The 27,313-nt window shown below is 49.1% G+C and overlaps 1 protein-coding gene across 4 annotated transcripts; it reads left to right on the top strand.

Annotated features, from left to right (window-relative positions):
- Positions 1–1,400: 1,400 nt before the first annotated feature.
- On the top strand, positions 1,401–21,707 carry TMEM184A (transmembrane protein 184A). Of its 4 annotated transcripts, XM_025178815.3 has the most exons (11): positions 1,401–1,561; positions 6,074–6,204; positions 8,271–8,467; positions 10,769–11,026; positions 12,483–12,648; positions 15,598–15,688; positions 15,777–15,852; positions 16,760–16,851; positions 17,815–17,984; positions 18,113–18,310; positions 19,755–21,707. In XM_025178815.3, the coding sequence occupies exons 4-11, from the start codon at positions 10,769–10,771 to the stop codon at positions 20,003–20,005; spliced, it is 1,302 nt and encodes a 433-aa protein (XP_025034600.3). In that variant the 5' UTR covers positions 1,401–1,561; positions 6,074–6,204; positions 8,271–8,467; the 3' UTR covers positions 20,006–21,707. The 4 variants fall into 4 exon arrangements, with proteins under 4 accessions (XP_025034600.3, XP_025034602.3, XP_075755697.2 ...); XM_025178817.3 differs by lacking the exon at positions 6,074–6,204; XM_075899582.2 differs by lacking the exons at positions 1,401–1,561; positions 6,074–6,204 and adding an exon at positions 1,765–1,889.
- Positions 21,708–27,313: the final 5,606 nt, after the last annotated feature.

Below are 27,313 nucleotides of genomic sequence, written 5' to 3'. Positions count from 1 at the left end.
TGCACAAGGGTCCATTTACATAGATCAGTTGCAAGATAGTCCGTTTCTCCCTTAAAAACATCAATAGAGGAGTAGGAAAAATATTATACATTTTAAATATTTTTTTTTCAAATATCAGAATATACTATAAAAAGGATTGTGTCTCAGAAAGTGTAATTTTAGGTTAGGTTAAAAAGCTCCAGGTTTGTACTTACGAGAAATTCAGTTAAGTGTATTTTTCAGAATTATATTTCCCAGGGCCACGGTGTTTGCATCTGTGTCAGCATCATGAGGAGTCCCCCTCACATTTTACATTCTCTTGCTATTATTCTTCTGGCCAAGGAGAGCTGGAAGACCTGTTGAAGTCTGTCAATGTTTTTACTATATGGACTTAAGGATTTTCACTGAAAAATACAAAATCATTTCCCAGTTCCTTGTACAGAACAGTGTGTGTCTACTGCACTGAGAGCCTCTGTCAGCTCAGGGAATAAGACATCATGCAAATTGAACCTGAATGCCATGCCTGCCTTGACAATACAAAATACTACTGCTGTACCCTGAAGAGTATGAGTTCCAGCTCTTTAAAAGCTGTGAGGCTCCAACCACTATAGTGTAGGACCGTGGTCACCAACCAGTAGATTGCGATCTACCGGTAGATCTCGGAGGCTCTAAGAGTAGCTCTTGAGCCCTCTCTGAACTGCGCGCCTGCACAGTACATTTACATTAGATTTCCTCATTTGAGGAGCAGCTACTCACCAAGCAACAGCACAGGTGAGTAGCTGCAAGGAATGGTGGGATTTTTTTTTAAAGTAGCAGTATAAGGATTGGGGATAGCAAGTGATGGAAAAGAGGAGAATAGAGAGGGCGGGGCTTCAAGGAAGGGGCGGGGTGGTAGATCTTGGCTTGGTCTGTCATTTAAAAAGTGATCTTGGGTGTAAAAAAGTTGGGAGACCACTGGTGTAGGATATTAAGAGATGCTGTTTGTCACCACTTCTACACCTCTTCAGGCAGACAGGGAAGCTGGAAGCCAAGAGGCTGGTCCTTTAAGCTGCAGTCAGCTAAGCTGGTATATTATTGCCCCCATGCCTGTTTAAAGTTAGAGACAGGTGTGAAAATAAGTTCTTCAGCTGCCATTGGGATTTTATGCACAGCTCTGACTCAAAGGGGAGATGCCCCAATAAAACAGAGCTAAAGCCCTGGAGCTTTCTGCAAGGCCAAGCTACTTGCTTATCATTCCATTCCCCATGGGGCTCAAATGCTTTTCCAAACCCCAAACTGATTACAACTTTCCCCAGCCCTGTTGCCACGCCTACAGAATGAACTTTGTGCTTATCTGCTGGCCCCTGTGCAAGTGGCGCTTCCGCTTGGTTTCCTAGGTAGTAGCCAGAGCCAGACACGATTGGCCAGTTACAGTGCGCTGATCTACTACAAGAGCCCCAACTGTTGCAAGCGTGGGAACAATGGCAGGTGCAGTCCGAGGCTGGGTGTAGGAACCGCGGAGCCGGGCGGGGATTGTGGTTGCACGGGGGATGGAGGCAGCGCGGAGGCAGGAGTGAAATCCAACAGCAGGGCAGAGTGGAAGGTAAGTTCTGCAGCTCTTTAAAGAGGCGTCTGGAAGCCCAGCCCGGGCCGGGGAGCGGGGAGATGAGTGGCGGTGGCGGGGGCTGTTTAGACAGTGCGAAGCGAATGCAGGCGGCAGCTGTGGGCTGCAGGCACCTGGAGGGCGGGGACCCCGCTGAACTTCCCCGAAAGCGCAGCGGGCTCGGCCGGAGAGGGGGCGGTGACAGTCTCCGGGAGCAGGTAGGTGGAGGTGCCGGGGAGGCAAGTTCCCGGGGGCCCTACGGGGTGAGTCGGAAGCGCATCGGTTCCCGGAGCAAGACGCTGGGCGGGCGCGAGGGAGCTCGGGCGGGGTAAGTGGAGGCAGCCAGGCCCGGGGGGAGTCCTGGAGGGGTGGGAGCAGCAGGCCTGGTGAGTCCCTTCCCCCTCCCGGATCTAGCGCGCAGCGCGGAGGGAAGCGCCGACCCAGGGCAGTGCAGGCTGGTAGGGGGCACGGAGAGCCATGGAAAGGGGGACACAGATCCTTCCCCCCCCCCCCGCCGCACCTGACCCTTTTCCTCCCAGGGGCTCCCCTGACCCACGGGCCCCAGTGCTGAAAGAGGGGCTTGTGAGCTGGGCTGTGGTCACAGTCTGGCCTGAGCTGGGTGGCTCAGGGCCTGGAGACTAACAGCCTTGGGGAGCACAGGGAGTGGGTACCCTGACAGGAGAGCTCTTCCACCCTGCTGTGCTCACCAGCTCCTCTGCCAGAGGCCCAGGGCCGGACCTGCACCCATGCCCCTGTCCAGTGCTGGCTCCTCCCACAGCTCCACCAGTGTCCCTGGAGCAATCCCCACCCCATTTCAGGGCCCCTCCTACAGTTCTTCCGGAGTCGCTTATACCTGCAGTCCGTCTCCAGCTCCGTGATGCACCCAGTGCTGGAAGGTGGCTTTCTTTTCAATCGATGGTGGGCAGCCTGTGGCCTGAGGGCTTCATGTGACCCATTTGGATTATATATGACACACGAAACAATTTGTTTACTGTTGCCCACAGGCAGAGTTGCCAGATTGTTGGTTTCCGTCCATGTCATTTTTTCCTACCGCTATTGCTAAAGTGACATGCATATTAAGCAAGGGTGAAGTGAGGGGCGTGCTCATTGCACACAATGTTGACTGGGAGAGCAGTGTGTTCCCTCTGCATCCAATCAGAGTTCTATTATGATACAATTGCCAGACCCCGCAAATTCTAGGTGCATAAGCACAGTTAGCAAAACTACCCTATCCCAGGAGATCGTCTTGGTTATGACAATCTTGCGGCCCACTGGGATGAAGGAGGACCCCTTATGCCACCCACTCACTAACCTAGGTTTCCCATTGCTGTTTAAGAACCTGGTCCCAATGGCTGAGATCTTTACTGCTGCAATTGGCACTTTGCTGGGAAGACAATTCCCTAAAATCCTATGCAAGTCACCAGTCAGACATGGAATCTTTTTAGGGGGAAAACTGTAGGCTGCCCTGAAACTGATGTGTGGTGGAGCCTCTAGCATGGAAACCCAGCTAACTTGACTTGTCTGCTAAGTAGAAAGATATGTGGTTTAGCTAGTGACTAGATTGATGGGAGCTTTCCAGTCCTGCCCTACAGCAAACATAGGCTTTGGGTGGGGCACATCTAGCATCTCATTTACATTGGCATTTTTTTACTAGTAGATTAGAGGGCATTTCCTTCTAGGTCATGTGACTGTAGCATAGCAAGACTGAGACAGGTGAATGACAGATTCTTTTTCATCAGTGGAAAGTGTCTGTTTTGTTCTGTGGGAAATAGGACAGGTTTTCCTCCATACGTACTTTGTAAGAAGTGTCTGCTTGAGCAAGGAACAGCTCAGTTGTTCAATTCTTGTTGATGGGTGTTCTGTTGTTCTTCCCCAACTGAAAAGGGTGTAATTAAGGTGCAAGCTGCTTGCATGAGTAATATCCTGCCTCAATGTGCTATATTCCATGTAGACTTCATTTTAATGTACAGTTTGAAAGAGATTGAAATTTCAAAACTAAAATTCAGTTGCACTGACTCATCAGAACCAGGCGGTATTTTGGGGGTGACTTTGAATAATATGTCACATTCTCTTGCCATGAGTTTCAAGCCCTAACTTTGTGTTGCAGCAGCTTCGTAAGATAGGTGAAACCTGTGTTATAGTCATTTTAGGGATGATCAAGGCCACATACAAGTTAGAAACAACACTGGGAGTGGAACCCGTAAATCCTGCTCACAATCCTATGGTCAAGACACTAGACCACACTTGAAGGAAACCCTCCTATTTAGGATTAAGGGAAAGTTCTGTCCATGGGTCACCTCTGTAAATGAAGGTATCTGTGGTTTGGATTTGTTTGTTCTGGGAAGATTTAGCTGCCATGTGATACCCGTTGTGATCCAAGGTTGGAGGAGCACAGGATTGTGATCTCTTGCTCACCGTAAAGTGGTGATGGTAAACTGAAGGAATTTGGGATTCACTTGACAGGAGCTTCATATGTTCTGCCCCCCATTAGATATGGGCTTCAATGTGGTCTGTCAAGGGTGGGAGTTTCTTAGTTGCTGTATCAATCCTCCTCTTCCAAACTCTCCCACTGTTCTGTGTTCTCTTTTGGAAGCAAATGGGCCTTTAGCTGCTTGGAAATGACCAGTTACCCAGCACAGCTGGTATCTAATTACATTCCAGAGCTGGGAATACTAACTCAGCACTATGCAGAGGGGTTTTTTAATTAGTGTTGTTATAAACTGTTAATTAAGTCCTACAACAGCAGTAATCTCAGCAGGATTGGTGGCTATGTAATCATAGCTGTTCCTGATTGTAGCTCTTACTACTTTTCAGCCTGGGTTAGAAAAGCTAATAAAACCTATAGATAACTGTGTTTTCCATCAGCTGGCTAAGATCAAAGCCAGAGAGTTGCTGATGAGCCAGAGTGCAGCTGCTAAGAACAGGTGGTTTGGCCCAACCAACCCCTCACCCACCAATGCAAAGACGTGGGAAGTACAAATTCTGGGGTAGGAAGGAGTCAGACCCTAGCTGCCAAATCATGGTAGCTAGAGGGGTTCAGTTCCACATGCTTTAGAGAGGAATGGGGTGGGGGACAATAGGGAATTGATGTGTGTCCTGTGGGGTGGCAGAGAAACATTTCCTGTTCCAAAAGGGGGGCCAGGAATCTACAGTGGGCTCCTGTGACGATTGACTAGAAGGGAGGCCTGATGCCTCAGGGGCATGTACAGAGCTCACCCAGGTGAGCAACTCATGCTTCACGGCCAGTGGCACTAGGGCATGGGCACTACAGCTCTCACTGCCATTTCACCCTGATGTTTCTGAGGCAGGAGCCTCCTGTGACTTCATTTGTTCCGTGGCCTGGTCCAGACTTCCACTTAGGAAAGAAAAGTTGTGAGTGAATGGAGGAAAGGACCTGACCTGGTGGATGTAGACTATGGCTGTGGTGATGGAGTTGGCACGAGAGGCCTGTCTGATTGGGAGATTTGCTCTGATTCGAGCTATGGCTATTGAGGCCCCCAAAGTGGTTGCTTCTGTGCAAACCCCCAGGGCAGACAAAAACCTGCCACTAGCGTGGGGTATTTTGCTCCTGAGGAGCAGTGTCTAACTGTGTCCAGTTGGCTGTGGGATATGTGCAGATGGGTAGTAGGATGAGACCAAACAAATTTCCTTATAACTTAAACCATCCTTGAAGGGCTGAAAAGGCCACTCCATTTACCCATATAGGCCTTAATTATTTTACTGATCCTTGCTGGAGCAAGTGCTGTATCCCCTTTCAAGTGTGATTCTGCTCTAAGTACCTGTTAAAATTGAAGTGATAAGACTGTCCCCTTGCTGTCAATGATTTCAAATAATATTTTCTCGGGTTATAAGTGAAAAGTGCCTCCTTCACTTCCAGCCCAATGAACCTGGGATCGGACAGTTATATTCTGCTCACTTTGACATCTGGCAGGCTGGGTTCCTTTTTTTTTTTTTTTTTTTTTTTTCCCCCCCCACCCCTCCTTGCCAATGATGCAGATATATAGACCTATTTATGCTCCATTATTTCTCTGCAGCCGTGCTTTGCTTATGCACCTGTAATGAAGACAAACTGAGGCAGCAGAGGTTGCATAGGTGTGAGTGCAGGTTGTGATCTGCATAATATTGTTTTAGGGAAGCAGGAAATAACACATCTGAGTCTTGGATGAGTTTTGGACTGGCTGTTAGAGACAGAAGATATTTTTTTCTAAAGTGATCAGATTTGACTGAAATATTCCAGCTATGGAGTGGAGCCCCTCCATGCCATTTTGAGTACTTTTTTAGAGTAGAACCGTAATGGAGTTTGGCAGCCTTCATTCAGGGTGGGTGGGGGTGGGTGTGTGTGGGTGGGTGTGTGTGTTCACTGCACTCATACTTACAGCTTTTGCCTCCAAATGGTCTTGGTTATTGGGAGAAGGGGGAGGGCATGTTGCTAGGCCCCCAGACTAAACAGCAACATCTTTTCGTCTGCTGACTATTTTCTTAGAGACTCTTCTTGCATTTTGTCTCCTTTAGGCCACACATGGTGCTCTTCCTTCCCTGTGTATAGGGGAGAGGCATCTCTCGTGATCAGTTGTGTTAGCAGAGTGAGTCATCTTGGCTTTTCATAAACTTCAGAAGTCCTGCTCACACTCCTTAGGAATCAGGTGAGCAGTGACAGAAGGTGCCGCCACCTGCTCTGTGTTCTGGTGCTCTTCAGGTTGAATGGTAGAACTACATGGATGGCCCGTCATCTATTGAGAAGGAGTTTGTCATCCTGACAGAGCAGAATCCAAGAAGCTGAGTGTTTGGAGAGCAGGCACAAAGATGGAGGCTTCGGTTCTCAGAAGAATTTAGGCTCCTACCTTTCATTGATTTTTTTAATGGAAATCGAGGACCTGGGTCAAGTGCCTTAGGTCAGTTGGCCTCAAACATGGCATCCTTTTTTAGTTTTGGAGAGTGGAGGGCTTTTGCCCCCTTTGAGCATGTGACTCCGTGACCAAAGCCAAAATGCTACAGATCAGTCTTGAGACTCTCTCTAACTGGGCACAGTTTTCAAATAAATAGGTGGAAACAACCTCTTAGCAGAGCCCTGGTGGAGCAGGAGCATTCTGTGCCTCTAGATTGATTTTTAGCACCCTTACGTGCCTGGCCATACTCTCAGCACAATGCTGGGTGGAGCCGAGGCTGTCTGTACAGGTTCCCATCAGGCATTGCTTTGAGAAATGGCTTAGCACACTGAGGTCCTGGGCAGTGTTCCCTGTAAGCTCAGTGCTTGGGTGGCCAGCCAGGGGGGATTCAAATGCCACCAAGCTAACACAGCATCCATAGTTGGCTGCAGGTGTTTCTAGTTAGTGGTCCACGTGTGCACTGAGGCATATGCAGATAACAAAATTTATTCTGTAGATGGATGGAAAAAAGTTGAGAGAAAACTGGTCTTGGCCTTTGAATGGGGCTGTTAGGTACTTCAGTAATCCACTATAAATTTTAGAGTCTGTGCATCAGTGTGTGGGTCCATTTGTTCAAGAGCTCCTCCTAATTGGTAAGAGTTTGATACATTTGATATGTAGCTTCCTCTTACTATAACTTAAAGCAAGGTCAGAGTTTGGCTGTGCCAGGACAATGGGATGTGCCTGAAATTCGATTGATTTTCATAAAATAAAAAGGGAGTGGGTCTGGTAGGAGGGACAATTATAGTGTAGAATAATCACAGGGGGGGCAGCAAGGGGCCAGAGATGGGACTGGGTGGAGAAAGGAACAGCTATCCGCTATATATATTCCAGAGAGGTTGTCTGTTTGTGTGTCTGTCCCCCAGCTGGGGGCTATGCACCCCCTTCCCTATCTGTGCTGGCTGCAGCAGCCATGGACAGGTGCTTCTCACCTGCCCCAAGCTTCTGCTGAGAGAAGGCTGGGGTTTTCCTTTCCCCAGAGCAACCTGTATACTGAACCATTCAGCCCCACCCCAGAACAATGATTTCAATGATAAACAAAACTTGAGTTAAGGATCTGAGCAACACCGGGTGACTCTTCCAGTACACTTCATAAATCATTACTACTTTGTCCTTTCCTTGACACATCCCAAATGAGCAAGTCTTTTGGGTCAAGCTATCTGCAGGGCATCTCCTCCTTTGACTTGCTGCAGAAAAGAAATATGACTAGATGATAACGGCTCCCTTGCTTCTCTGTATCATCACAACCTGGTAGATGTACCAGTGCCTCTCACACTAGGCACTAAGACTTTCCTGCCTTGTGGTGGAATATTTTCTGTCTTTGGATAACTTCATAGAACTGCCTCATCCCTTCCCAGCGGAAGCAGGAGGGTTGGGTCCCAGCCTGGCCTTCGCCCGCTGTCCAAGTGCTATCACGCTGCTACTGTACCAGGCTGTTCTAAGGCTGGTCACAAAGCAAACAAGGAAGGGCTTAGTGCTGTTAAAAGCCAAAGAAAATCTTTACTCCCTCCTCCCCCTTTCCACTAATCCAGTACTTTCTGTGCCAACCTGTTAATGTTTATATGGCGGGGTCTCTGGTGTATCAGCCTGTCCAAAGACCAGCTCCCTCCCCTGCTCACTGCTGTCCCTTGAATCCTGCTCCCTAGAGGTTACAAATAAGCTGTGAATCCAGCAATGTATTTGTTACACAGAGAAAGCTGGCAGTCAGGTGACTGCTTGGTAACTTGATCTTCTTTTGCTCCACCTGTCTGTTTCTTTCTCGTCTTTCCCCCTCCCGGGTGCAGATGTTCTAGGGGTGAACTCTGAGCTCTTGCCAACGTGAGAGGCTACACCACCACCGACAGTCGGGACCTCTCGGCTTGCATGTGGATTCTTCTCACCCAGCCCTTCTCCTGCCAATGGAGGGGAAGTGATATTTTTCAGTCGCTGGTGCATCATGTGGCTGTGGAGTTGACACCATCTGAATTTCCTCTCCTGAAAGGTAGGAATTGTGTGGGGAACCGAGAAGGCGGTTATGGGGAGAATTCTTGCTGTGAGCATTATTTAAATAATTGGATCAATCTCTAACATGGCTCCTTCCTCCCCCGGCCCTGGGAGTTTGGGCAAACAAAACTGCTGGATTAGCTTCCAGGAGATAGATAGTTAAGGGGTGGGGGGAGGGAATGGGGAAATCTATTTATCCACTTTGGGGAGAAACTTGTTAGATGTTTTAAAAAAAAAATTGAAGCATCATTAAATTCTTCAGATTCCTGGAATGGGGGAACAACACAAGCAGTTTAGCCGAAGAAACTACAGACTCAAATTGGCAGCTTGGTGCCTGGAGGCCTTTGTGTGTGAGGTCCTGCTATAAATAGAAATGTATTGTGAGGTCCTCTCTGTGCCCAGACACAGGGTCTGTGGTGCTCAAAACACGCTGGGAATACTTTGTTCTTTGGATTTGAGATCTGACTTGGGAAGAGGATTCCTACCCAACACTGGACTGACTCTTTTGTGGGTGATTGGTGGTGTGGAGACTTCCTAAAGGGATAATAGGACCGCAATGCACTGGGCTGCAGGATTTTAGTTTTGAGAGATTGCTGCTATGCTCCAGGGTTGGCAAAATATCATTTTTATGTGGATCCCACAGTGCCTGACATGCTATGAGAGAGACACACCACCACTGAAATGCATCTGCCTCTGAGTTGAAGGATGTTGGCCAGTGCAGGGTACACTAGCCCCGGAACTAGGAACAACCACTATTTTAAGTGTTAAAAATGAGACTTGGATTCCAGTTTAATCTCAGATATGTAGGCACAGTGGGAATTGCAGCCAAGGGCAGAATCAAGGTGCCCTTTGTATCATAACTGTAGTGGAATAAGAGTTTTTCTATGGACCACCTGGCTCTGAGGTTACTGTCTTAAAACCCTCTGAGCTGGACAGAGTTTGGACAAAGAGCTCATGTCAGCTCCCTGATCTTTTGTGCCCTCTGAATCTTGCAGGGAAATGGTGATTGTTTGCCAGAGATCCCTGTGCTCATACCCGTGCATGAAATGGTTGCAGCATTTATTCTTACTTGGCTTATGGCTCTCGGAGCCATGGACAATGCCAGGCCTGTGGCTTCTAAGGTAGCACCCATAGTAGCTCCTGGCACCAGACCACCGAGAAGTACGTGAGGCAGCCACAAGTTTCAACGCTGCTGGTGCATTCCCAAGGCAATGGGGATGTGCGCACAGGATGTCAGCGGGCATTTCTGCATGGGCAATTGGAGCCTCGATGGCTTATTTGCCAGATTCTACCTCTGAGTGGCTCAGGGTTTGAGGTTCTGTTGATTGACTGAGACGTCACTGCTCCCTCCCTTAAATCACTGATTCTGACTGGCCGGGAAATGGACCTCTGGGGATGGTGAGCAGCAGGTCAGAGATTAATTCCCAGGGCACAGGTGCAAGGAGAGCTCTTAATGTGTGACAAGCCCCTGGCAGGGGAGTGGGAGGAAAGACCAGGAAGTGTGTACATGAAGCAGGGATGGACAGACAAGGAACCAGGCTGACTTAGTGGCGAGGAGCTGCCTGTACACAGATTTCATGGGGGCTACGTGGGCACCCTCCCCAGGAGGAGAGGAGAAGCCGATAACATAGTGACTGGTTGGTTTAAAGAGACTCTGAAGTGTTGGTGCTTGATTGTCCATGTTGGATAAAGACCTTATTGAGAAGGTTCTACCTCTGTCTGAGTGGGCAAGAGTTAGGGTTCACTGTCCAGGCTGGGTAAAGACCCAAAAGCTGCTGCTTGTCTGGGACAGGTGGGCCTGTACAAAGGGGCTGCCAGTCTGATGGAACCAGTTTTCTTGTAGGAGCCCCACGCTGCCCAGGAGAGTCTGGCCAGAATTACCCCAGGAACTGCCTTCTGACCAATATTTACCCCTTCCTGTGGGCACAGCCCAGGAAAGTGTCCCAGAGTCTCTTGTGCATTTCAGTAAATCCTTGCTTTGAGGTGAAGGCTACTGAGAAGAGTTCTAAGGTTAGCTGAACTCGTCTGCAGGTCGCTGCTTCTAGGGCTAAATCCCGAGACCATGCTCTGACACAGGCTGTCAGGGATAAATGCATCTATTCACCTGCCCTGTCTGCTGAGGATTTCTGTTTTTCCTCTCTCCTCTCCTCCTGCTTCCTCCTCCTTGCTCCCCTGCCATTCTGTGCTCGGTTCATACTGATTCCTGGCATTCACCTTTGCTCATTGTCTCCTCTCTCTTTCTCTGCTTTGTTCTCTGCCTTCCTGGATGCATTTACCTTTGCTCTCTCCTCTCTGCCAGATGAGTAATTTCACAAATACCAACGTGTCCTCTCCCACTGAGGCTGGTGTGGGGGTGACCAGCATGGCTGGCAGCACGCTGCAGCCCAGGATCTCCCCTCTGAATGACTCCAGCCATCTCCCCGCTGAAGACAGCTCCCTACCAAGGGTCCTCCAGAACTACTCCCAAGATGGCCAGCAAATTTTCCTGACTACTTCGGCAGCGCAGGTGATCTCTGGGATCTTTGTGTGGTCAGCACTGATTCTCACCTTCCATCAGGTAAGGGCAGGGCTCTGCAGGAAGAGGGATGTTCCCTTGGGTCTGTGTGGCACTGAAAACTATGGTGCACACCCCTTGGGGTGAGGGAGGAAGGGCAAGCCGCCTTCACTGAATCTCAGGGTTCTCAACGGCCTCCATGTCCGAGCAAGTGAAGACTCTTTCCTTGTCTCTAACTGCTTCCCGTATCCCCAGCCAAGCAGCTCAGTCTCCTCGCTATGGCCTTCCAGCTATTATAGTATTTACGGCAGGTGCTTCTGCCAATTTCAGACCAGCATGTTACAGGGAGGGATGTGTCCAGCTTTCGCAAACCCGGTGCTAACTGCTTGGTAGACTTTGTCCTTCCACTCCCCTGCATGGTTGCCTGCATGTCATTGCTCGCTGTGTTTATCTGAAGCACCTACCCCAGTGAGGAGCTGTAACAGATGTTTTGTTAGTCTATAAAGTGCTACCAGACCATTTGTTGTGTTAAGTTTATCCTGTACCGACTACTCGGCTACCCCCTGAAGCTTCAGATCCTAGAAGTTTAGCAGTTGAGATTAAGGGTTATGGGGGTTTCTGGAGATCTTGAGTCTCCTGTCTATTGTCCCTGTTACTCCACTTGTGAAAACTTCTGTGTGAAGATGTGTGTCCTCTGTGGGGCTATCTGTAACGTTTGTCCCTCAAACCCAATTCTAGGTATGCTGCAGTAACTCCACTGACATCAGTAGAATTACTCCAGACTTATACTGGAGTGGCTGAAAGCAGACTATGGCCCAGTGTTAGTATTCCTATGACAGTTCATTCCAAGGCCAGGTGGTACAGTGGTGTAGGTACTCGGACTCTTCGCCCTGCAGACCCACATTTTAAAATTGATTTGGGGGTCTCACATGACATGAGTGAGTTGGTCTCAGCTCACTTGTTTTTATGTGGCGTTCTCCCCCCAGCCCTGACTGCTCCAAGGAACAACAAAGTTCTTGCCCTTTCAGTGGTTGATGCTGAGGAGAATCCCTAGTACAAGATGCGACCAGTCAGGACTAAAATGTGTTGCCAAAGCTGGGGACTGATGGTGCTTGATGGTAGGACTGAGGTGTGGGTAGTACTTTGTGTGGAGATTTTACACTTCTAGCCAATGGGATTAATCCCCCCCATGCCTGCACTTGCTCCCTGCAGGAATACTAGTCTCTGATTTCCCCTGCACAGTGTTTTGGCAGTGTGTGTTATGTGCTTCCTGCAGGTTGCCAGGACCATGTGGTGGTGGGTGGAGTCTGGCAGGGTATCTGGATGGATTCTGATTCAGGTGTCAAGAGCTCCTGCTGCCTGAAACAGATGTACAGGGAGAAATGGGCTGGAGGGATATGAAGATTGGCCTTTCTGCACCAGGCATGGTGGCCTGTTGTCAGGTCTGCTTCTAGGCTGCTTTTTGGCAGGTCTTCCATGTGGTCCTAGATCACATTACCCAGACTCTTCTTTTCCCCAGATCTACATGCACCTGAAGAACTACACCATTCCTAACGAGCAGCGCTACATCATCCGAATCCTCTTCATTGTGCCTATCTACGCCTTTGATTCCTGGCTCAGCCTCCTGCTCATTGGAAGTCACCAGTACTACGTGTACTTCAACTCTGTGCGTGACTGCTACGAAGGTGAGCCAGGCAGGGAGAGGTCTCCAGTAGAGGCGGGTAGGAGGAACCTGGGATGGAGGTCTCCCTTTCAGTGGAAACTAGGCAAGATGGCACCTTGGTGTGTCTTGAAATCTCCCCCTCTCCCTTCCCTTCCCTCCCCACTCACAAATCATCTATTCCAAGGTCCAAGAGAACCCGGGGAGAGTTATCAAGCTGTGCTTTGCCTGCTAGTAACTCCAGGGTTTGTTGTCATAGAGACCAATGGAAACTATCAACACCCACTCTTCTCCATGCCACTAAAACTGGTGTTGAATGGAGATGGACCTATAAGTGGCAATGATGCACTAAAGAAGGATCTTGCAAGTGGGGTGGGAAGACGAATGTTTCTGGGAACCTCTGGTAAAATTCTGTCCCCAAACTGAAGGGGAGAGTTGAGGTGACTACTTGCTTCTAGGGCAGCTAGCCGTGCCTTGCCAGAGATGGCTAAAAGTAAAATGGAATAAAATAGCCAGAACTCTTGTTACCCTGTGGCTCAAATTCTTCTGAAGATCAGAATTTTTGCCTCTGAATTTTGCTAGGTTTCTACAAATTGCAAACATTTCCCATCCTCTTCCATGGGAGGATTCTGCCAGCCGCCCCCCCCCCCTTCACTTCAAATCCCACAGGTTGGACTCCCTGCTATGCAGTCAATACACTCGGGATATGTCAAGAGCAAAGTCTAAGTGCTTCCAGCATTTTAATAGATGTTTGCCTGGGAATAGCGGGGGCTGTCTTGCTCTTGAGTGATCGGTTTCAACAGGTCTGTACTGTGCAGTCCTGGATTAGTGACTGGCTTGAGGATATAAGCTGCTAGGGAGTTTCTCGTCTACAACTTCTGAGATCCCAGATCTCACTGGCTAGCTGCGCTAGGGAGGGGTTGAAGGATTTGAAGCTGCTTGGCTCACTGAGGCCAGGTCTCGACTACGGGGCTTTATTGGAAAAAGCTACGCAAATTGCTTTTTTCCAATTGCTTTTGCAGAAGAGGCTTTAATGCCATTTGGCCCAGTCTAGACGGGGTCAAATGGTGGAAAAGCCTCCTCTTTCGGCGGAGCTCTTATGCCTCATGAAACAAGGTTTACAGGACTCTCAGAGAGCTTATTTGCCCTTCCACTTTTTTCCACGGAAGAGCAAACGCGTTCCCCAGATGCGGTGGGGTTTTTACAGGATACCATAGGTATCCTGCAACACCCCCATTATCTAGATGTAGCCTGGGAGTGGGTGGTGATAAATGGCACTGCTGCACTTGAAGGCCTGGAGTTTTTGTGAAATATGCTGTAACTTTAAATGAAGAATGCCCATTGGGTGTAAATAGGCACCCTCTTCTTAGCATTCCCATGAATTCCAAGTGGAAAGAGTCCAAGGGAAGTCAGGCTGAGGAGGGAAGAGGCTATGAACCTGTGATGTAGCTAGGAGCAGGGGCATCAGGTTTGTAGACATTTTGGTGGTTCCGAATGCCTGTTGTCCACATGCCCTCCTCACTCTCAACTTCACCCCACCCATGCCTCAGGCTCTGGGAGGGAGTTTGGTTGGGGGAGGGGACGGGCTCTCTCTGGGCCGGAATTTGAGTGCAGGACAGGGTACGGGGTGGGACTGTGGGAGGAAATATAGGTGGCAGGGGCATGGCCCTAGGGTGTTGGCTCTGGGATGGAGTCTGAGTGCAGGCACTGGACTGGAGAAGAGAATGAGGGTCCATAAGGGGTGATGGCTCTAGGGGGAGGGGCATGGCACTTACCTGGGGCACTCCTTACCTGGGCAGCAGCTCCAAGGTGGGGAGGATCGGGGGAGGGAGGGATTTCCATATGTTTCTGCCCCACAGGCACTGCTTCCACGGCAGCTGGGGGCCCTGAGTCGTTTTAAATCTTCTAGTGGGCTAGGGGATGCACAGTGGGAGGGCACCGGGGCAGCAGGTAGGGCTGGGGGAGACTTGGCTCTGAACTTTGCTGGTGCCAGGCCCGCAGCCCAGGAATATTCCTGGAGCCCAGGCACCATGGGCCCATATAACTCCCACCCCCTGGCTAGGAATGGAAATTTGGGTGGGCCTTGACTTTCAAGAGAACTGGGAAAGACAGACTGTGCTAGCTCAGCATCTCCTCCAGCGCCATGCCCCCAGACGGGGCTTCCCCTGCCAACCTGAGCACATGAATGGGTCCGCTCTGAACGTGACAAGGCGGAAGCTGGAGCAGAGCTTTCTGAAGGGCTGGTGCATAGCTCCGTCCTGGATTTCTGGTGCCCAAGTGACAATCTGGGCTGCTGTAGCAGCCCTATGCTCCGCTCGGATTTGGGTGGGCTTGGATGCTAAGTGGGGGAGGGGGAGCAGAGCCTACCCGTAGCTATGCCTCTGCTATGAACAGGGACTGTTCACACCTTCTCCCTCGCAGATCTAGCGTTTGCCTGCAAGCTCAGGAACAGCCACATTCTACTGTCTAGCCACGTGGCAGGGGGAGGCAACTTTTTTTTTTTTATATGCAACCACTTGCAGCAGCGATGCACTGTTTCCAAAGTGCAGGTTTGAATTGTTCAGAAAGGGATGGGCCCAGTCAGGAAGTTGGCGACGCTGGATCTCTTTTAACCCTAAAGCTCCCTGGCATCTCTGCTGTGGGTCAGCAGATACCATGGTATGGAATGCTGCTTGGAGTAAGAGTATGAAGGTGGAGAGGGGAAGATAACCAACTGGGTTTGTTAATAAAACTTCCTTCAATTAGAATCGAGCTGCAGAGGAAATGAGCTCACCGCATGTCAGACCAATTCCCGGGGTGCTCCACCCTCTGAACTCCCATTGATTGTTTTATCATTAGAACAGACTCTCCTGGACCCTCCCCAGGACAGGTTAACAACCAGAAAGCCGGTAATAAAACTAATGCATAGAAGCACATAACCCATCCGTGAGAGCCTCCCTGCCCCATGCTCACGTGCCCATCTTTGTCTTCTCAGCATTTGTAATCTACAGTTTCCTGAGCCTCTGCTTTGAGTACCTTGGAGGAGAGAGCACCATCATGTCTGAGATCCGGGGGAAGCCCATCGCGTAAGTCGGAGTCCCTGTCAGGTTCTTTGGCTCTCTCGCTGGCTTTCCCTCCAGGCCCGACGCTCACCAGCTCTCGTTCCGATTCTAGGTCCAGTTGCCTTTACGGGACTTGCTGCCTGCAAGGAATGTCCTATTCCATTGGATTCCTCAGATTCTGCAAGCAGGTTGGTCTCTGGCCTGGTCTGGTTAATCTAGGTTATACGAGCTAAGGCTAAATGAGAGCCCTGGTCCATCCAATTGCAAGACGCTTTCTGGACCAGTGCCTTTTTGGAGGCATTCCTGCTTCCCTCGTGCTCCTGATCTTCCTCCAAGGTGAAGTGGTGAATCCAGCACAGCAGGCACCTAGCCAGTAGCCATCAGCTGTGCTTGGTGTCCTGTGCCCTGCCTCTTGACTCACGGCTGAGTCAGGGTCCCCTCCCACTGGGGTGCCTAGATTCTGTGTTCATCCTCCCAAGCTCATGTACCCATTGGTACCAATTACCCAAGGCACCTACCATCGGGCACATTCTGCAGGTGCTGGCCCAGGCTGGAGGGAGGGGAACTTCAGTTATGTTGTCTCAGTGGGTTTGCTGCTATTCATGACACTCCCTTGGGGCTACAGACCTGCTTCTTTACTACACTGCTCACAAATCAGAACCAGGGGCAGGCTTTGGCTGACAGTGACCTGGACAGTGGGGGAGGAGATGGGGTGGGTTGGGAAGGCTGAATGCATGGGGCTGGCAGAGGAAGAGATCCTGCTGGCAAGGGACTCGGGGGCTACAGGCATGCCACTTGCCCAGGGCTGATCTATTTGGCTCTGTATCGCTGGACCCCTTTGCAAGGGGTAGAAGTGTCTGCTCTGTTTCTGAACAGAAGGAGGAATCCTTTTATTCCCCCCCGAGGACTCTAGCTCCTTGCCCGCCATCCCAGGGGCTGTCTCGCCATCCGTTCCTTTCTCTCGGGATCAGGTGGCGTGGGAATGTGGCTTGCGTACTGCAGGCCCAGCAGCCCTTGGGAGGCCAGCGAGCACCTCCGGCGGGATCTCTCTTGAATCCCAAGTGTGAAATAATGCTGTGTCTTCTCTTGCTGCAGGCTACACTGCAGTTCTGCATTGTGAAGCCCCTGATGGCGATCGTCACCATTATCCTGCAGGCATTTGGGAAATACCATGATGGCGACTTCAAGTGAGAGTGCCAGGTTGAGGGGACAGCCCATTCCCCCTGGGCAGAAACGGCTGCATCAGTGCTCCTCTCTGAACTGGCGGAGGCATCCCCTATCTCCAGGGCGCTCCTCTCCAAAGGGAACTGTTCTGGGAGTGGTGGGGACAGGAAACCATAGGGGGAAATGGAAGAGTGTTCCTGTGTCCTGTACTGGGACACCATCCCCTCCATCACACCCTTCCTACCACAGCTCATGGGGGTGGCAATCTGTGGTCATTGTAACTCCCAGAGCAACAGGGCCCAGACCAGCCCTGCAATGGGGAGAGAGGCTGTTGCCTCTTCCTGGGTGTGGACTGGAAATGCTGTGGATCACGGTGCTAAGCCCTGTGGTTGTAACTAGCACCATGCTGGGGGAGGGGAACACACCCAAGTGAAGTGGGCATTGCATGCCTGCCCCACACCTGTGCTAGGGGGAGAAGCCTCAAACCCAGAAAAGATTTTTAGGCTGTTAATCCAGATACACAAACTTGGGCCATTCCCTTCCTTCCTCTGACTCCAGGACTAGACTGTGGTTGTTTTTCCAACCGCTGCATTTGTTCTACCTGCACTTCAGTTTTTGGACTGTGACCTTTAACCTTCCATCCCATCAGTACGGAGCCCTCAGCCTAGTGAGCCACCATGGTAGCAATTTCCTTGTGTTTCTGTATGGTACTTGTCACCCGGTCAGACACAGCCCCTTGAAATAGGGCTGCAGGTGCCTTTCTCTTAAATGTGGAGGAGATGCTGCAGTTGGAGAGAATAAGTCCCAGCATGCAACACTCCCTCTTGCTCTGCATCTGCAAGCTCCATGTAACCTCTGTCTTGCAGAGGAGGAGTGGCTGCAGCCCGTTCCATTTAGGTTTCTGGCGACTTGCCAGCATGATCTCTGGTTGGGCATTATTCCAGCAGCACAGAGTGGTCATTCTCTCTCTCTCTCTCTCTCTTCAGTATTCACAGCGGTTATCTCTACATCACCATCATCTACAACTTTTCTGTCAGCATGGCCCTCTATGCGCTCTTCCTCTTCTACTTCGCCACCCGGGATCTCCTGCGCCCCTTTGAGCCAGTCCTCAAGTTCCTTACCATCAAGGCCGTCATCTTCCTCTCCTTCTGGCAAGGTGGGTCCCAGAGCTTTCCCTGATCCCTCCACTCAATGAGTTGGGGGCAGCATGCGGCCCTATGGCAGCAGTGCAGCCTACTGCATGCGCTGACCCAGATCTGACCCCCTTCCTGTGTCTCTCCACAGGGATGCTGCTAGCCATCCTGGAGAAGTGTGGGGTGATCCCTGAGGTCCAGATCATTGACGGGAAGGAGGTGGGGGCTGGGACGGTCGCTGCTGGCTACCAAAACTTCATAATCTGCATTGAGATGCTATTTGCTGCCATTGCTCTGCGCTATGCCTTTACCTGCCAGGTGTACAGAGAGAAGAAGGAAAGCTCATCAGGTAACTGCCCTCGGAAGCCATCCTCTCTGCATCCTCAGGGCCCCAACACATAAGGAATGAGGGGGTCCTGTTTTCAGTTGAACAGCAAAAAGCCTTAGACTCCATTTGTCATCCCTGTTCTGTTAAATCCACTCAGTTCTCTCTCCCATGATGCCTTGAGGCAGCTGCTAATGGGTGGGAAGAGTGTTTTTTTTCAGGAGGAATAGCTGGAATAGAGGGTTGCCATTATTGCATGTACAGTGTAAGGAAACACCCTTGTGTCAAACGATTCAGAACCATCAGGTTGTGCACGTAGCTGAGCTCTTGAAATGTCACTAGGGCCACCTTTCCCATTCCCTCCCACTTCCCAGGCATCTTGCCTTGCACTCTTGTGTTATGAACACAAGGTTATTGCTCACAACCAAGCCCTGATATGGAGAGTGGCCCCTGGGTGTTCCTGGAAGAGTGATGACCACTGAGCTCCACTTCAGGTCCCATGACTGGCCTTGGTCTCCAACGATGGGAATGGTGCAGTGACCACACTAGGTTCCCATGGGGGAAAAGGGAACAAGGAAGCCTTGTGTTACTCCAAGGCTAGTGAGGCTGATCAAAGTGCATCATAGCTTCAGAAGACTTCCCATGCAGCCCTTGCTGCTGGAGCAGGGTCTCTGTGCCCTGAGTTGCTACAGTGTTGGGGGCAGTGGTCTCAAGGAGTCTGACTGTTTAACAGCTGGCTGGTCACTTGCAAAGCCCAAAGGCTGAATGTGCAAGAGAACGAAAGGGGGCGATCTCTGTGATCTGGGCTCTTAAGAGTCACAGCATTTGGCTTGGTGCGGGCAGCATGCCGGAGAGGGATTTCATCCTTCGGTTGGAAAAGCTGTTCCACCCTTCATAGCCGGACCAGGCCATGTCTGCATGCTGCCCATCTGCTACCTTCTAGGGAGGCTGTACTTGCTCATGGCACGAAGAACAGCGCTCCTACCTTTTGCTAGAATTGGAGCATAGGGCAGGCAGGGGAATCTCTTGGTCCAAGTTGTCCATTTAACAAAGACACAGCCATTTTCATCTGTGTATGGATTTAGCTGGTCATAGAATACTAGGACAGGAAGGGACCTCAAGAGGTCGAGTCCAGTCCCCTGCCCTCATGGCAGGACCCAGTACTGTCTAAATATAGCCCTTTCTGTTATGCTGGAATGAGACTCACTCACCCATCTCAAACTTGCCTAGAAATCGCCACGGCTGTTAACCCTGCACCCAGCTAAATCAATTAAAGTGTAACCACTCACAAAGCCCGTGCATCCAATGTGCTTTGATAGCTGCACACTGGGACGTGTTTCCTGTTGGCCCAAGGTTTTATTACATGGCTAGGCTTAGGATCTCTGTCTGGTCCTGCCTGCCTTCCCATCTCCCTTGTCTCCTTCCCTTTTAAAAGTGGACCACTCATAACCATTCTCTCTGCTTCCAGCAAACGTGGCCCCCATGCAGAGCATCTCGAGTGGGCTGAAGGAGACAATGAGCCCTCAGGACATTGTGCAGGATGCCATCCACAACTTCTCCCCCACCTACCAGCAGTACACCCAGCAGTCCATGCAAGAGGCAGAGACGAAAGCGCCTGGGCAGATTGGACACACGGCACCCAAAGCAGATGGACAAAATACCAAAAAAAGCAAAAACATTGAGAAAAGAGTGCTGATGCTCTCCGACGACGAACCCTAGGAGAGAGCTGAGAGGACAGCAGCATGGGAGATGTTTAAAAACTCGTTGTCTCCATTAATCTCCTTCAACTTGGAAGCTACCTCAAAGCCCAGGCTGAGCAATCTGGAGCCAAATGAGAGCAAGAGACCTGAGCCAAAGAAGCTAAGACCAGCAGTTGCTTTGGAAGGAAAGAAATAAGGAACCGGAGAGGGGCTGAATTGTGCTAGGCTTCTGCTATCCTGCCCTGCACATGTTGGAGACTAGTTCTCCTCTGTTCTCATTAGGCCCCTATACTTTTGTCAGTCACCGTTTCTATCCGTGAAGTTGCCCCTCTTCCAGTGTTGTGACATACATCTAGTGTCTGCATCAGTGCGGTGGGAATGCTGGGACGGGAAGCCACCAGGACTCCTGGGAGCTGGACTAGCTCGTCCTCAGTTGCCTCTTGCCTATGAGCAAGAGCATTTGGGGGAAGAGAATTGCTCTGTGCATCATGACTCTGTTTAGTGACTCTTGGCCTAAGTAAAAAGGGTGAATGGCTCAAGTGCTGAGGAGAAGAGCAGAATGGCAGGTCAACTGTCCATCTCCTGCTTTGGCATTTTGGAAGTTGCCATTATTTTTGTTAAAACTTAAACCTCAGGAATCTTGTAGGAAATAGTTATGGGGGAAGAGGAAAAAAATGAGCTAATTTCTGGTACCTACCTGCTTAAAATGTAATAACCCTCAAGGAAGGGGCTAAAATGAGATTCACGTGCTGCTACCTGTACTGTTTCTGAGAGGGGGAAATCCCTTATTTGTGTCTTTAAAAAGAACAATGATCCACCTTGGAGTGGATCAGATATTGAAATGGATTCCAATTGGCTTATTTGCTTTGCAGGGAATTGAACTCTCATGACTGTAATGGGTTAGGAATTCACTGACTGGAAACTTCTTGGACACTTTTTTGTTGTTAAGCTGCTCTCCTTACATCTAGGAAACAACTTTATTTTAATGCATAGCACTTGGCTTCATCTAGACTGGAGAGAACCAGAATTATTTAAAAAATTAAAACCCCACAATTCATATGTGGAAAGTGTTTGCTTGTAAACCCTAGCACAGCTCTGCCCCTGCTTGAGTTACATACTGATCTGCTGCTGGGGTCCTGGTTCCCACTTCTGATCACCTAGGGGACCAAAAATGGCAGAATGGCTCTGTTCTAAGACAGATGGTGAGCAAAATATAAATAAGCCTGACTCCTTTTTCTGTTGACCTGCACAAAGTCATTTGTGGGGGACAAATACCTGAATATGGGATCAGTTTGGATTAATTTCTCTCTGCTGAACAACAGATAGTGCACCCTATTCCATGAGCCCTCCAACATCTCTCCAGAATAGTATTTTAGATCTTAGAAGAAAGCTGCACCAATTTCTGACCACACCCCTTCTCTCCTATCAGAATGCCCACTGGAAACTCATCTGGGTATTGGCATCACTTTGTCTCAGTTCATTTGTGGTGGGGAGACCATTTCAGTGTGCCTTAAAAGGACCTACAGTGCCTCAAAGTTGCTGCCATGTAACAAATGGACAGTTAACTCCTCTGGTTCTGTTTAGACGGGGACCCTTTTATTGCTAGCAATTTCCCCAGCTCTGTGCTCCCTTGAGTCTGAAGTAGAAATTGTAATGTAATGCTGCATTTTACTATTTATGAGGTTGGTTGGTTTGTTTTTCCTAATAAATGTCTGTTTCTATTACAGCTCCAATGAGTGCTTCATTTGGCAAAGCCGTAAGCGAGGGCAGATGTGATCCAGCAGCTTTCTGCCATCTAACACTGACACCAAATTCAGAAGCACCTCATTGGCCTCTAGATCTTAAGGCAGAAGTGCCTGTACACATATAATGTACCATGATAGGATAGGGTCTCAATTTTGGAATATAGGGCCATAGTTAAAAATGATCTGGAGAAATGGTCTGAGGTAAATAGGATGAAGTTTAATAAGGACAAATGCAAAGTACTCTACTTAGAGAGGAACAATCAGTGTCTCACATATAGAAGTGATTGTCTAGGAAGGAGTACTGCAGAAAGGGATCTAGGGGTCATAGTGGACCACAAGCTAAATATGAGTCAGTGAGAGACTTGCGCAAAAAAAAAAAAAAAGGCAAACATGATTCTAGGATGCATTAACAGGAGTGTTGTGAGCAAGACCCAAGAAATCATTCTTCTGCTCTACTATGTTCTGATTAGGCCTCAGCTGAAGCATTGTGTCCAGTTCTGGGCACCACGTTTCAAGAAGGAGGTGAAGAAATTGGAGAAGGTCCAGAGAAGAGCAATAAGAGTGATTAAAGGTCCAGAAAACATGAGCTATGAAGGAAGACTGAAAGAATTGGGCTCCTTTAGTTTGGAAAGGAGAAGACTGAGAGGGGGGCATAATAGTGATTTTCAAGTATCTAAAAGAGTGTCACAAAGAGGGAGAAAAATTGTTCTCCTTGGCCCCTGACGATAGGACAAGAAGCAATGGGCTTAAACTGCAGCAGGGGAGGTTTAGGTTGGACATTAGGAAAAACTTCCTGTCAGGGTGGTTAAACACTGGAATAAGTTGTCTAGGGAGGTTGTGGAATCTCCATCTCTGGAGATATTTAAGAGCAGGTTAGACAAACTTCATCAGGGATGGTCTAGAGATAGTGCTTGGTCCTGCTGTGAGGGCAGGGGACTGGACTTGATTACCTCTCAAGTCCCTTCCAGTTTTAGAATTGTATGATTCTCTGGGAGTCCTCACAGGTTTTCACTTCACCTTTTCTATGTTGGTAGAACCCAGTGCTCTCCTCTGCATCCCTTCTCCCTCCTGTCTTGTTCTCTGGAGTTGTCAGAGGTTATGCTAGCTTCAAACTGGGCTGTTTAGCCTTTTGCAGCTATGCTTGGACGATGGCATATAGACTTGATCAGAGACGCTCCCCCATCGTGCTGGAAGACCCTGAGAGCAATACTCTAGCAGCATGTAGCATTGTAGCTGAGGTAGTCAGAGGGTCCCAGTACTGCTGCTGCCTGCTTAGCTGGAGAAGCTGCAGCAAATCTATCTTGGAAGGGGCAGGGCATTCTGTGACCTGTCCAGGGCTGTCTGGAGCAAGAGAGCATGTGCTAAACATGACAAGGTGCCCTGTGTAGATACTGACAAAGCTATTCTGCTTTACAGTACGGCTATCAAAGCAGTCACTCTAGCTGAGCAAGGTAGTCTGCCTGGGGAGAGTTGTCCTGTCAGAGGTGGGACAGAGGTTGCTTCAGCTAGAGGGGTGAGGGCAGACAGCAGAGGTGATTGTAGCACAGCTATTAATGCTCTTGCCTAATGTGCTAGGATAAAGAGTCGAGCAAGAGAACAGCAATAAATGTAACTTACATCCCTGCATGGAGTACGGACTCCAAGGTGTTCATCTCTACTGGTAGCAAGTGCAGCTCCCGCTGCAGTCAATGTTGGTCAAGCCCTCATTTAGTAGATGCAGGCCAGCTCTCATTTCAAAGAAATCATACTGATGTATCACTGCAGGCTAGAGTGAGCCATCAGCCTCTAGCAGCCCTGAGTCTGACTGAATACTAGCAGCTGCTGTGCTCCTGAACAGCAGGCATGACCCCATGTGGACCACGATTGGGGGTCAGCCTGGACTCTCTGCTGCTCTTTCATTAGGATGATGCCGTGTGTGTGTTTTGAAATGGTGGTGAATGGGCACAGAGAACAAAGCCATGGGAAATGCCTTAAAGAGAATGATGCCTCTGCTAGCCACTGAGTCCCCAGGGGACATGCTAATAAATGGCCTCTCTCCCTCAATGAGCCTTGAGCTCAACCATAGGCTTGCCCAGTGTCTCATTTTGTCCTGGTGCCTGGAGGAGAGCTAGAGGCAGGTTCCAGGAAGGGCAGCTGACAACGATTACCGGAATTGCAAGAATGGTTTCCTCCCAGCTTTTGGGGCACCTGCCTGCCTCTCCCTAAACAAGAGCTGGATCACAGCTCTGTTTGCTGGCATTTTACACACTGCAACCAAGTAGCACTCAGAGCTGTGTGTGCATACTCATAACAGACCTCATAAGAGCTACCTGCTTCATCAAGGCCTATGGGGTATTTGCCCATCACTATATAAATGTAGTTTAAGTAGCAGACCTCCCAGAAGCATAGTGAGAAGTGTGGTTACAGCTCCAGCTAGGGGCCCTGTATGCTCTCCCATGCTCCTCGCTCCATCTCTTGTCTCAATTTAGATTGTACGCTGTTTAGGGCAGGGACGTTGTTTTGCTCTGTTTATGCAGTATCTAACACGGTATGCTAGTCATGGACCAGGAACCTAGCATGCTACCACGAAGGGACATCTACACTGCACTGCAAACTGTGTAGCTTATTTTGATAATTCCAAAATAGCACCAACATTCAAGATAAAGCAGTATTCTGACAAGTCCCTAACCATCATGGATTACAGGGATGCCAGAATAACACACCTGTTATTTTGAAATAACCAGCATGTTTAAAGACTGGAATAGCTATTTTGGGATACTTCCGGTATCCTGAACTAGTGCTGCTGTCTAGACATAGCTTAAGAAAATTCAGGAGTTTTGAAGCTTAATACCAGCTGTGGCTTTATGACTGGACTATTCCCGTGGGGCAGAGCATCCTACATTCCATTAAAAGCCAGTGCTCCTGACTCAGGGCTGCCACCTTTGTCCTGCTCTAGTGAAGCTGCTCTCCTGCACGTTGTAGCATTTCCTCTGCAATTTTCAAGGTAATGGGCTAGTCTGTCTCCAGCAGGAGCTAGATTTCACACTGGTGCGCGAGCAGCAAGTTACATCATCTGAAGGCTAACGTGTTTGATGCTGCAGCCATCCTCTCAGGCTTGCATCCGCCACCCAGCCTGGTCCATCCCCACAATATCACAGGGGGTTTAGAAGAATGGGGTGAGGGGAACCAAACCTACTTCATCAACCACCACAGCTGCTCTGCCCATCTTCCTCCCCCCACACACACCCATTGAAAACCAAGCCTTGCTCATTCAGGCCATTTGCCATGTCCCAGCCTTCCCCCTGAAGCATGTTTACCCTTTAGCATGTTCAACCTGCTTATCCTGGCCAAAAGCCTCTACACTGCTTCAGTAGAGGAACAAGGAGGATGAAGTCTGCTTCAGGGCATGTCTCCACTAGGAAATTATTTCAAAACAGCATGTCCACACTTCAGAGAAGCCTTGAAATTAGTCCGAGGCAGGTTTCCCTAATGTGGATGAGCTACCTCAACTTAGAGGCCCAGGAAGCACTGGGGAGTACTTACTTTGAATGACTCTGGGGAGTAGTTTTTTTGAAAGAGCAGCAGTGGAACATCCCCACTACCACTATTTCTAAATAACTATTTCAAAATAAGTGGTATTCCTTGTAGAAAGCAGGAGTTATTTAAAAATTACCAGCCCATTATTTTGAAACAACAGGCTTGGTAGTGTTGCTGCTTCACTTATTTCAAAATGACTCCCTAGTGTAGACCAGGGCTCAGTTTCCTTCTAACTCCCCTCTTTAATGAATGCCCTGGCTGTGTCTAGACTGGCAAGTTTTTCTGCAAAAAAAACTTGCCAGCTGTCTACACTGGCCGCTTGAATTTCCGCAAGAACACTGACTTCCTACTGTCTGAAATCAGTGCTTCTTGCGGAAATACTATGCTGCTCCCGTTCGGCAAAAGTCCTTTTGTGCAAAAGGGCCAGTGTAGACAGCTCAGATTTGTTTTGCGCAAAAAAGCCCCGATCGTGAAAATGGCGATCGGGGCATTTTTGCGCAAAAGCGCGCCTAGATCGGCATGGACGCTTTTCCGCAAAAGGTGCTTTTGCGGAAAAGCATCCTTGCCAATCTAGATGCTCTTTTCCGCAAATGCTTTCAACAGAAAACGTTTCCGTTAAAAGCATTTGCGGAAAATCATGCCAGTCTAGACATAGCCCCTGAGTCTATGAAACAAGTGCCCCAGTCCCATGCACTAAGAACCCAACTCTCTTCTAAGGGTAGGGCTACTCTTTCACTTGATTGACAGAAACTTTGTGCATAGGTCCCTAGTTCATGGAGGAGGAGCAACTGCATTTTCCCACAGCAAGTACACATGCGAACGCTGCAACCAAGTGACTGAGGATGGAAGTATAAAGTCAGCAAAAGTGCTGCTCTCCCTGCCCCCCTGCTGCAGGAGCTGCTCCAGTTGGACTGGAGCACTCACTGTTCATGGCAGGCCCCATGGAGCTGGAGAGCCCCCTGCCCACAGCAGGCATACCCTTAGGCAAATAATGAAGTATGGGATTAAATGCACTGCCTTCAGTCATCTTGTGTTTTCTGCAATTACAGTTCCTAAAATGTGGCCTGTGACCCAGGGCAGCTAGTGCTGAGGTTACAAGCTCTGTTTCCCAGCTGTTTCTATCAGTTTGAAAGGGACAAGACACACCCACACACAACATCATATTGAAGTTTAAAACATTCATTTGCCCTGGGGCAAGTGCTGCCATTACATGACCACAAACAGAAAGGTGGGATACACATACACATTTAAGGAAAAAGAGTTTTCTAGCATGAGCTCTCCACGATAGCTACTCTGCAAGATAACTTGTAGCACACCATCAGCACTTTAACTGGATCCTTGTTGATGGAGTAAGATGAATAGAACCTACTGCAGTGCTAGTATCTGCTTGTTCCTAGTGACCTTTCTAGGAAAGTACAAACAATGTCTATAACTTGAGAGGCTGCATGGCTGGAGCCCACTGTGCATATGAGAGAAATGCAGGTGATGTAGAGGAATAAATACACACATCTTTTCAGCATAGTTAGTTCCAGATGAATCAGGAAAGTAGAAGTGGGCCAGGGAAGATGCTGAACCACTGAACAAACAGATGTCACTTCGAAATGATTAGGGCACCAAAAATGCTGTCAGTGGGGAAGTTTGTTGGGTTGGGAGTGGTATACACACTAGCTCCCTGAAACTCCCCAATCAAGGCTTTGAGATGGGGTGAGTTAACTACCACCTACATGCTAAGCTGCTGTTTTACCAGTTTACAACTATGTGGCCAGAAACATGGCTCTCTGGCAGCTGCTTATGAGTCTCAGAGGGGTAGTCGTGTTAGTCTGTAACTTCAAAAATGAGTGGTCCTATGGCACCTTAGAGACTAATAAAAATATATAGTATCATGAGCTTTGTAGGCAAAACCCATTTTATCAGGCCTTACGAGTGTAGCGCCTGCATATGCCCAGCTTATACTTTTTTAAAAATAGCAGGCCTCAATGATCTATAACACATACTGATTGAAATAACAGATTGAGGAAAGCATTCCATTGAAGATTAATTCAGACTCCAAAATGCTGATCATATAC

This window comes from Pelodiscus sinensis, chromosome 15 (assembly GCF_052426305.1).
Source record: "Pelodiscus sinensis isolate ZL-2025 chromosome 15, ASM5242630v1, whole genome shotgun sequence".
Classification (NCBI taxonomy): Eukaryota; Metazoa; Chordata; order Testudines; family Trionychidae; genus Pelodiscus; species Pelodiscus sinensis.
The sequence above is the reverse complement of the archived record's forward strand: the minus strand, read 5'-3'. Positions and strand labels throughout refer to the sequence as shown.

Coding starts and splice junctions, on each gene's coding strand:
- TMEM184A (XM_025178817.3), top strand. CDS start 10,769: ATGAGTAATTTCACAAATACCAACGTGTCCTCTCCCACTGAGGCTGGT. Junction 11,027..12,482: donor TGATTCTCACCTTCCATCAG/GTAAGGGCAGGG, acceptor TCTTTTCCCCAG/ATCTACATGCACCTGAAGAA. Junction 18,311..19,754: donor GAAGAAGGAAAGCTCATCAG/GTAACTGCCCTC, acceptor CTCTGCTTCCAG/CAAACGTGGCCCCCATGCAG.